This window comes from Emydura macquarii, unplaced genomic scaffold (genome assembly GCF_026122565.2).
Source record: "Emydura macquarii macquarii isolate MOO-44397 ecotype Brisbane River unplaced genomic scaffold, CSIRO-AGI_Emac_v2 contig_1254, whole genome shotgun sequence".
Taxonomy (NCBI): domain Eukaryota; kingdom Metazoa; phylum Chordata; order Testudines; family Chelidae; genus Emydura; species Emydura macquarii.
Genome location: NW_027131391.1, coordinates 2,410,248 through 2,421,109, shown reverse-complemented (window position 1 = coordinate 2,421,109; position 10,862 = coordinate 2,410,248). Strand labels below are relative to the sequence as shown.

General features: G+C 47.1%; 1 protein-coding gene across 2 annotated transcripts; it reads left to right on the top strand.

The window, feature by feature from the left end:
- The first annotated feature begins 656 nt into the window (after positions 1-656).
- On the top strand, positions 657-10,741 carry UNC119B (unc-119 lipid binding chaperone B). Of its 2 annotated transcripts, none has more exons than XM_067550085.1 (5): positions 657-918; positions 2,282-2,395; positions 3,804-3,915; positions 4,196-4,372; positions 5,330-10,741. In XM_067550085.1, the coding sequence occupies exons 1-5, from the start codon at positions 711-713 to the stop codon at positions 5,343-5,345; spliced, it is 627 nt and encodes a 208-aa protein (XP_067406186.1). In that variant the 5' UTR covers positions 657-710; the 3' UTR covers positions 5,346-10,741. The 2 variants fall into 2 exon arrangements, with proteins under 2 accessions (XP_067406186.1, XP_067406187.1); XM_067550086.1 differs by having other exon boundaries at positions 659-918; positions 4,196-4,368; positions 5,330-10,692.
- The last annotated feature ends 121 nt before the right edge of the window (positions 10,742-10,862 follow it).

The following is a 10,862-nucleotide window of genomic DNA, read 5'->3' as shown; positions in this document are numbered from 1 at the left end:
CTGGCTATTGGTTCCCCAAAGCATAAGCCGTCCTATCCTTGTACTATGGGAAGTAACATGTCCCGGATCTTTCTGTGAGCATAGCTCCTCTGCTGCAGATTGCTCAGTGTCTCCCACCTCAGGGAACAGTCACCAGCCCTGAAAAGCGATGCCCTAAACTGCAGCTAGGTATAGCAGTGACGGGGGGGTGGCTGGGCTCTTGCTCCAACCACTGAAGCTGGCACTAGCACCTAGGAGTCTTGGCTGCCAGCAGCTCCCTTGTGCTTTGATCTGTACAGCACCTTGCAGGGGGCAGGCCTGACCCCTGCCACGTAGCCTGGGGCGGGAAGGGAGGCAGCTGATGCTGAGTAACACTGCACACTGGTTAGGACTGGGTCCGTGGCAGTAGCCCCAGTGCTGCCCAGACCCCCGGCGTCCCTCCGCCGCTAAGGCACAGCACCTGGCGCACGCTTTTGAGCGCTCCTGCGCTGGAGCCGCGGTCTCCCTTCCAGCGGTGCACGCGGCGGACCATGCTTAGCTTCAGTCGCTGGCCGGGCGGGCTCTGAGGGCTGATCCCGTCGCTCTGAGCAGAGGCTGAAGTACTTCCGGCGTCTACGCCACCCTCGTTGCCAGGCATCGCGCCGTTGCCCTCTGACCCTGCCGACGCCCCGCCCCTCGCTCCCATAGCTACGGAGGGAGGCGGCGGCCATCTTGGCGGAGGTGGCGGGGCGATGAGCGGCTCGAGGCCGAGGGTGGCGGCGCCGGGGCCCGAGAAGAAGCCGCCGCCGGGAGCCGGGGGGGTGCTGAGCCGGCTGAGGGGGCGGCGGGGCTCTGGGGACGCGGCGCCGCGGGCGGTCCTGCCCCGTTCAGAGGCGGAGCTGCTGGAGCTGGAGACCGTCCGGCCCGAGCACGTCCTGGGACTGGGCCGGGTCACGGAGAGTGAGTGCGGGGCTATCCGGGCTGCTGCCGCTCTGGGGGACCTTTCACCCCCTCCCCAGGCGCCTGCTCTGGGGAACCCCCGGGCAAGCCCCACTAGCGGGCGCCCTACCCACGTATCATCACCCCCCTGGGCACCTTCTCCTGCAGCCTCGAGTGTGAGCCCCCCGGGGACGCCCGTCCTGTCCGTTTCCCCGAGAATCTCCTGAGGGACCCCGTACATTTTGCCCCTCCAGAGGCCCCATTATCATCCCCCCAGGGACTCCAGATACCTTGCCTCCCAGGGACCCATTAGCATTCCCCCAGGGACCCTATACATCTTGCAACCCTAATATCAGTCTCTGCAGATTTTGATATCCTCTCCTCCTGAGGACACCAGTAGTAACCTGCCAGGGAACCTGTACAGGGCACTCCTTCCCTGGGGACCCCAATATCCCTTCCAGAAAACATCGTAGCCTAGACTAGTTGGAAAACTCCCCTGATTCCTCTCCCAGAAGCCATACTTTGCTATGTAGATTAAAAGGTTTAAAGGCAGAACTTGTGACAGATCTCTGCTTTTCCAACTGGATTCATCTTGATGCTGAGGTATCCAGCCTTATTCTGGTTTAACAGCACCTGTCACATTTGTCCATGGACTGGAGTTCTGAGACTGTATTGCACCTGGATCCATAAGGACCCAGATTTTTCCTGTGAAGTTCCACATGCGTGCCCATGTAGATGTTACATTTTTTGTTTTAGGTCCCAAATTGTATAGATCCATCAAAGTTTTGTTTTTTACTTGTCTATCTAGGATGACTGTCCCCCATGGGGCTATTGAAATCCTGAGGCTGCTTGTCAGCCTTGTTCAATCTACTCCTGGAGTTTGTTGGTATCTCACTTTCCAGTAGTTTTGATGAAACAGGAGCCACACTTCCCTTTCCTTTTGCAATCTGTTCTGTTTGCTTTGTTGCAGGAGTGATGCTGCTTAGGTGGTGCTGGTGTTAAACTGTGGCATAATTAACAGATAGCCTTGTTTTCCCTTTCATTTGGATTAGCTCACTCAGCATATACAGGTAGAGCAGTAACTTGGCTCAGTCAGCACTGAGTCTAAGTGCATTGTACTGTTTGGTTAGTCTAACCGGCAACTTGCTTTTTGGTTTCCTTGCTGTTCCTCCCCCCCCCCCCCCCCCCCCCCAACTCTCCCAGAAGCTTCTGGGAAATATCCCTAAATGTTCTAACATGCTTGAGCTCAGTTAATGTAGCTGAAGGCCTTTTGGTTACTAGGAGGAGAACCTTTGAGGCTTGGTTATGTGGCCCCATATTTTCTCCTCCTGATCTGGACTGTCACAAGCAAGGGATCTCCCTAATGTGTTCTCCTCCGTCCTAGATTATTTATGCAAACCTGAGGACAACATCTACAATATCGATTTCACCAGATTCAAGATCCGGGACCTGGAGACGGGGACAGTGCTGTTTGAAATTGCCAAGCCTTCTGCTTCAGGTAGAACCTGCTGACAGTGGGGAAAAGGGAGATGTTATGGGACCTAGTGGGGTGTGGGGAAGGGGCCATGCAGGCCAAACACAACGATCTTTCACTATGCATAGTGTACTGAGTTCACCTTTGTTCTGTGCCGTCCCTTAGGATTCCTGCGGGACTGAGAGCTTCTCTACCTGGGAATGTTCTAGGTACTATTTAAAAAAACCAATGTGAAGTGAATATAGTGATGGTGAGAGGTGCCTTGGAGACTGAAATCCTCTTTCCATGGGAGGTACAGCACAGAGCTCTGTTCAGACTACACTGTAAATGTGTCTCAACTTGCCCATAAAGGACCTGCTGTAGGGCTGAAAGGGGAGTTCATTCCCTGTGATCCTTTCAGCCCTGAAATTATCAGTAGTTGGGGAAGTTCTAATAGTGTGTGTTTTAATAGTGACACATGGTTATGGAATTGTAGGACTGGAAGGGACCTTGAGAGGTCATCTAGTTCAGTCCCCTGCACTTATGGTAAGATTAAGTATTATCTAGAGTCCATCCCTGACCGGTGTTTGTCTCACCTGTTCTTAAAAATCTCCAATAATGGAGATTCCACAACTTCCCTAGGCAATTTATTTCAGTGCTTAACTACCCTGACAATTAGGAAGTTTTTCCTAATGTCCAATCTAAACCACCCTTTCTACAGTTTAAGCCTATTGCTTCTTGTCCTATCCCCAGAAGTTAAGGAGAACAATTTTTCTCCCTTCTCCTCATAACAACCTTTTATGTACTTGAAAACTCTTATGTCCCCTCTCACTCTTCTCCAGAAGAGAAGTTAGGAAGTTAAGAAGTGATCCCATAGAGACAGTATATTTCAAAGCCACTGCTAAGTAGCTGTAGGCTGGTACCATTTTTCCACTTCTGAGCAAGGTGGGATGTGAATACTGTGCTTATAGATCCCTTTATCTTCTCGGCTCAGCAAGGTTGTTGCAGATGGTGCCCAGTGTTTGAGAAACTTGCATGCCCCATAGATGTGGTGCTATTGTTGTGGTCTTTTCCTGAACACCAGATCAAGATTTATCAAATTCCATTGTTAAGCCCCCCCCAAAAGTCCCTTTATATGTAGATAGCCAAAGAAAGACTGGAGTGTAGAACTTGGAGGTAAAAGGCTAGTGGTCAAGCAACTATGTACTTTCATAGCTGATAGCTTGACATGCATCTTTGTAAGCAGGGTCTTTTGGTCCCTGTAATCAATTGTGAATGTTTGCTATGAAACTGTTCTCTATTAACTTCTTAATGCCAGTAGCACATCAAAGAACAGTTCTTAGATACTGCAGTGCTAGGTATCTTGGATGGTTTCAGTACACCAGCTACAAGCCATCAGTATGTTACTCCTAGAGCATCAGAAGATTAACTCTGAGTTGGTAAATTCTTTTAGAGCAAGATGAGGAGGAAGAGGATGACAGTGGAGAAGTGGACACCAGTGCAGGCCGCTTTGTTCGCTATCAGTTCACCCCAGCATTTCTCCGCCTCCGGACAGTTGGTGCAACGTGAGTAAAAGCTCATATAAAGAGGGGAGAATAAGGTTTCTGGGGAACTTTAGGTACCAACTGAACTTAACCATGGACTAGTGAGAACCCAGGTCACAATACAAATGAAAAAGAAGCTAATAGTGACAGGGAAGATGCCAAGATCTGTCTCTGTTTAGCGGTGATATCAGCCCTGTTGTTAGGTTCTGTGTAACCACAGCTCTGAGGCTTTTTGCCTCTCCCAGTCTGAAGTGGGCTAGGTGGTCTCATGAGGTGTATTTCTCCTGCCCTATGCCTACAGAGTGGAGTTCACAGTGGGAGACAAGCCAGTGTCAAACTTCCGAATGATCGAGAGACATTACTTCCGGGATCGCTTGCTGAAGAATTTTGACTTTGATTTTGGCTTCTGCATTCCTAGCAGCAGGAACACATGTGAACACATCTATGAGTTCCCCCAGCTCTCAGAGGACCTCAGTAGGTATCCTTCTTCCCTCACTGAACCGCTGCTGTGTTCAAATGCTCTCTCTCCCTGAGAGGATAGATGGTCATGTGGTGGGACAGGGAACTAGGAACAGGTAGATCTGGGTTCAGTTCCTGACTCTGCTGATGGCTCACTGTGTAGTCTTGAGCAAGTTGCCTTCATTTGTGTATGGTTGAGGTCTGAAGAAATCCAGCTTGGTCTCTGGTATTTGCTTTTATTGGCAGCTTGTGACCTCAGAGTCACAGTGGCTTTTGCACATAATACCTTAATGCATAGTCCAAGAGGTAACCCTGGTGACTTGGAGAGAATATGCCCTCAAAAGCCAAAGAAACGTGTTCATAGCACCCAGAGTTTGGGATTTGAGCCCTCCAGCTGCAGAGTGGGGTTATTTTTTTTTCTGGGAGCCTGTGGAGAGCCATGTGTGCTGACAAGATGTGAGTATGCACAGTGTGGTTTTATTACAAAATGTGCTATGCTATTGAGGGACAGACTGGACAGGAACTGTTGAATGTCTTCTGCCACTCTCTGGGTGTGTCTGGCAGAGGGAGGATGAACTGAGTTCGTGACTTGAGTACACAAGCTGGGCTGTGCAAGTGACATTAGTCCTCTTACTGTACACCAGCCAGGTTTCAGAGGAGGAATGTACTTGTTCATTGCTGCTGTACTGTGGCCTCCGACAGGTTCCAGAATATCTGTGTGAAATTGATCCACCCTCTTGCAGTTTGCTTTTACAGCCTGATGACCTCCATCCTTTGGATAGGCTCAACAGATGAGCCAGTGCAGAGCTCCTGAGGCTCACACAGTTACAGCAGTTTGCTTCTCTTACTTCTCTTTAGGGGCAGAGCTTCAAAGTGACAAAGGGGTTGTTTACCACATGCTTGTTTTCCACTGACACTGTGCTGCTCCTTGGGATGTGGCAGAGACATGAGTGTAACTGACCTTTTTCTCCCACAGTCCGCCTGATGGTTGAACACCCCTATGAGACCCGCTCAGACAGCTTCTACTTTGTGGACAACAAGCTGATCATGCACAACAAGGCTGACTATGCCTACAACGGGGGACAGTAACCATTGTGTTCATTTCCACCGGATGCTGTGCTACCCCTAACCATTCCAAGACGTGCAGGAAGGGAGGAGGGCTGCTGTCTCATGCCCCAGGGCCTCTTGCCGAACCTTTCCTTCCCCCCATGAGAAAACATGAAGCAAGAAGGTTGAGGTGGCAGTTTGTGACAGTAAAGGAAATCTCCCTGCAACACTCCCCTCCCTGGCATTCTTATGTACCTTGCCTCTAGCTTTCTTTGTTTCTGATGGTACCTTGGTTAGGTTACGGATCAGGGACTCTAAGGCTCTGTTAGCAGACTATTGATGTTTGTTGTTAGGTTACACTCTGTGCCACCCAGTGGGCAGACTGCCCCCTGTCCAGAGAGCTCAGCTGATATGTGGGCAAGCTATTTTTCAGTTGGAGAATCTGCTTTTTCCAAGTAGCCAGTGAAGCCTGAAAGGCAGACATCCTTATCACTGTATGGCAGTTCAGTCTGTATGCATGACTGAGGGTGGCTCCCAGTGTGCACACCCATCCCCCAAGGGGAGGTTTAAAAGAATCCAGCTTTAAATGGTGCAGGAATCTTCCATCTACTTCCAGGGTTCTGGGCCACTCCCAGGATTCCTTAATCAGTTACAAAGTATGTCTTGCAAGGGATTTGAATTGAGATGCAGGATGTTTGAAAAGAGAGATTACACTACTAAATTTGGACATTAAATCAACCGGATTCCCTATTCCTTGAGCTCTTGTGAGGGAATAATTGGGTTATGAGTGGGGCTCAGCCTTAGGGGTAAGGTTAATCTTGCTACCTTCACCATTTTCCCTGCTTCTGTGCATGGGAGATTTTTCTGCTCAAGTTGCACTGTGTGTGTCTGTCTATTTAGCTCTTTCTTTGGAAGTTGGAGGAGAACCTGGAGAGTCACCTGAAGAACATTTTGCTTAGCAGGCAGATCTTCCTAGACTTTGGTCTTTTTATATATTAAACCCATACGACACATCAAAGGTATTACACTAAGAGACAATGGTGTTACAATGGTCATCTACTTTGTGTTGCTTGGACCAGTGCTTAGGATTGTGCTAGTATTAAACTGGGCCCTAAATGCTGCCCTGAGCAGGACAGTCACTGCTGAGAGGTGGCTGCTTGTTGTGACCCAACAAGAACTGATATGATTATATCCTTAAACCAGGTGGATTTGGGCCTCTGCCAGTGCTTTGCCTATTTAGTTGGATCATTTATATTTATGATTTAGAAAAGTTCTAATGACTTCTGTGGAGATAGTTACTACAGCTATTGGAGCAGCCAAACCAAAGTGTGTGTTTCAGACCCACGTAGCACCTGGCATTGAAGGTGGGAAGAAATATTTGTCAGGCACTGACATAAATAATGTGTGTCCCTGGCAGTTAGGCAGGGGTCTAGCTCCCTGCCATGCAAATGTGCACTAGTGAAATGCTTTTCTGCGCATTATATTGGATACCCTGATCCACCGATACCCTACTATTCATTCTCACTCCAGCCCTGTTACTGATCAGGTCTGCCTCTTGTATCTAACAGCTTAGCCTTATTTACGCTAGACAAGTTAATTGGTGCCAGTACCATTTGTTCCCTCAGACAGTTGAAATGCACCTTGTGGCCATGCACACACTGACTGCAGTTGGTTACCAGTCATGCTAAGTAATGTCCAAAGTAGACCGTGCTTTAATATTGATTAAATCACAATTGTGAGAGTATGGATGTTACAGCCGAGGGCATGTTTAATATATACATAGTAAAAGGAAGCCATTGTTCCATTTGCTTGGCAGGAGATGAATAGTGTTAGCATTAGCACAGAGGACCAAGGTAACAAGTGAGAATAAATGTGGGATAAGGGTCATGAAAGAACCTTCAGTTATAGGGGAGGATGTTAATTATGAATGATACCACAAATGTCTTTTTTTGTTTTTGGGGAGGGCATTAATTGTGAGTGACCACAACAAATACGTTGGGAGCAGAGGATAAAGGTGACCAGGGCCAAGATTTGTGTGTGTGGCTGTGGTGTTAGAAAGCTGGGAGGTAAAGAATAGTTCTGCCATTTATCTCCATCAGCTTCCCTAGAGATGTCCACGTAACCCCATTTGATTGTTAGTTCAGCATTAGTAGAGCTGGTGTATGTTAGAAAGGTCTCTAGTTCTCCTTTTGCTGGGGCTGTCTCCAGATGTCCTCACATTGTGCCATGGTGAGACTGAGAGCTCCTTTCTCACACAAGTACCCCATACTTCTTTTGACAGGACACAATTGCTCCAGAAAGGGCTTTCTGTCCTGATGTGTTCCAGGATGCTCAAGAGAGGAATGTCTTAAGGAGGCAACTAGTTGTTCCCGAGAAGCTGGTGGGAAATCTAGCTAAACTTGTGTGTAGTACAAATCCAGGTGCCTTTAATTATGACTTTTGTCTAATTCTCTGTTTAAAGTAATTACTTCTTGCTTATTCTTATGAATGTAATGGTCTGTATTTGTTCCCAGTGTAATAGATAATGAGGTAGTCAGAAGGGATGTGTTATTACCTGAGCCAGCAACGGAATATTCTGTACCCAAAAATCCCAACATTTATAAAACATATGATCAAATCTTTAAATAGTATCTAGTGCAGCTAGGAGGCTTTGTGCAGGTGGTTGGGTGCCATTTAGCTGCTGTTTTGCAGAGTGCATCTGTCTAGCATGAGTATACTCCTGGAAATGTGGGACTGGGCATTAACTGCTGTAGGAGAGTCCAACCTCCAGTGGTTATCTTGATCACTAGAGGTCAGGGTAGAGCAAAAGACTGGTGCTCTGGGTATATCCTGTGAATGTGTCATCTCCTCAGCAATAAGAAAGGGAAAACTGGAGGAGATCATAACAAGTACTTACCAATTGGAAAAGAGAGTGCTGCCAGTTGCATTGGTTCTTGTAGATTTAAAAGGCTAGCCTCAGAATGCATGTTGAGGAAAAAAGCTCATATAGAGGGCAATGCTATCCTGGAAAGTTAGTCAGGCCCAGGAATTCATGGACACCAATCTCCTTCCTTCCCAAGCACAATCCAGTGTTCCCTCTCTCCTGGATGCTGTTAGCAAAGTGTCTTCTCTGTTTAGAAGAGGATCTGTACAGTACTTCCCTGCCTTTGGTAAACATGATTAGCAGAGAATCTTTTTGCCTTCAGTCTGCGTTCTTTGCTGCTGAGAGTACAAGCTCCTCAAACCAACCAGTGTGCTTGGGAGGAATTGAATGGGATTCAACACCCATTCTCTCCCTTCTTCAAATGGACAATCCATTTTGGAGTTGTGTGTCTACAGAGGCCGATGCTAAAGGGATGAGGCAGACATTTCTATAGTGTTGGCTAAGGAGTCAGTGGATGAGAAATCAGTGTGAGACTAGCTTCCCTCTGTTAGTGTACACTAGGCTGGCAAGAGAGTGGAGAGTAAGCTTATACTGTAAATAAAAGTAAATGGGCCAAAAACACAAACAGAAACTAACTCCATAAAGTATTTGCCCTCTTGGGACCAGTCTGACCTCTCTTCAGAAGCATTCTCAAGGTGAGTGCTCCAGGCCCACGTGTGCAAGAGAGGAGAGGAAACTTCCTGCACAACTGTTCCATGGGTGACTGAAGATTATGTATTGCAGCTGGTGCAATAGGATCACCTGGTGTTACATGACCAGGTATCACTGTCCCTGTTCTCTCCCTTAGTTATGAACAGTCTTCCTTTGTGTATTTCCTTATGGTTTTAAGTGCTGCTCATTAGAGAGAAAAGCAGGAAGTCTCTTTGCATTGCAGCTTCTCTAGGCTGGAATTTTCATTCTGCTTCTCTAGTAAGGTCCAAGAATAATGGGCAAAATGTTTGGAAGCAGGAAATGTTAGTGGAAAGGAATCAGGAAGGCAGTGAATGGTATTTTGTGATAAGTGGTGGAGCAGCAAAATGAGTTTGGCCAAGTAGTGTGGTAACTCCACTTCCAGATTTTATACTTCATTAGATCCAATGTTTGTTTTTTGAACCACTGCCTTGTCACATCACGTTTTTGGGCTATGAGATGCTGCCTAATGTAGGGCTCTTCGCATAGTAGCCCACATCCGCACAGACAAACTGCTGTCTTATAATGTGACTCAAGTACCATATGTAATTCTTGGAGTCATAAAACATTGCCTCTCTCCCTGTGGCTTTAATGGTGAGGACAAAGCTAATGGACAGCTGGCGAAGTCTAACAAGCAATTCCTCTTCATCTGTCAAGGAAGATAAAAGCACTAGCAAATATCATGATCATCTGTATTGATTAGGTGATTTTTTGTTTTGTTTTTTTAAATGAGGTAAATTATAGGCATATTAGATGTGCCCTTTGGGCTACTGGCCAGTTGCCAATGCATCTCTGTGCCCCAAAGTTTGGGCACTCCTGTCAGAGCATTTGTAACAGGACAAGGATAGTGTTACAGTATCACAAGACCAAATTGCCTGAGGGGAAATAGAACCCAGCATCAATATTTGCTTCATTCAATGAATCAATATTTGAACAAGTCCAGCATTTGCTTGTACTTGGGACTGGCTCTGTGCTTCATGATACCTTTATCCTGGGAGCTGTCTAAGTCTTGGTCCATATTGTCTCCACCCATGTGTGTTCTTTTAGATCAAAGAATGATCCTGGGATGCTGCAGGTTCCCCTTAGTTTACAAAGGACAATAGCAGTTCAGTGGAGCTTTAACAGAAATATATTTTTTCTTTGTAAAGATATTTTTCACAGAGAATGCAAGAAGCATCAATGAAGCTGTTTGTGATATTTCCCTCCCCTGCTGTCCTTCCACCTTCGATCCTCATTCTGCTGTCCTGTCATGTCTCCTTGTCCAGAGTAAAATAGGTGACTTATTTGTATAAAATGTTATTTTGTCCTAAGCAATAGTAATAAAACCAGGATTTTCACAATAGGGACTGAGTGGTTTCTTGACACACATTAAACCAGCTCTTGACACACAGTACAACCCTGTTTTCAGACTCATGTTACATTCTTAAAACGCAGTATCCCATTTCTAGCTTTGGACTAAGTCTGGGCAACAGGGGAAACGTACATGTTCCAGCTTGAATCTCTAGTGCAGATTTGTAACAGGCAAGAAAGCAGAGAGTAGGGCTTCTACCCTCTAATCCCCACTGAATCTACCGGCCTCCAAATGAAGCATTGCATCATGGGAAGGGTAGGTGTGGTAGGCCTTCTGTTAATTATTACTCTAGTGCAGTGGTCTTCAACCTGTGGCCTATGTGACACCCGCAGGGCCCTCCAGGTAGCATTTGATGCAGCCCACATAACACGCTGTGGGCTGCCTATAGACCCCCTGCTCCAGTGCCCCCAAGCTCCGGCGGCTCCTCTGCAGCAGGCAGCTGGTTCCCCCTTTACCTGAAGGTTGCAGGATTTGTGTCTCTCTCACCTGGCCACAGTTAGAAGGGAGCGTCACACTCGT

Excerpts from the sequence above, each read along its gene's own strand:
- UNC119B (XM_067550086.1), top strand. The coding sequence starts at position 711 with ATGAGCGGCTCGAGGCCGAGGGTGGCGGCGCCGGGGCCCGAGAAGAAG. Across the intron at positions 919-2,281 it reads ACTGGGCCGGGTCACGGAGA|ATTATTTATGCAAACCTGAG; the intron begins GTGAGTGCGGGG and ends CCTCCGTCCTAG. Across the intron at positions 3,916-4,195 it reads CTCCGGACAGTTGGTGCAAC|AGTGGAGTTCACAGTGGGAG; the intron begins GTGAGTAAAAGC and ends CTATGCCTACAG.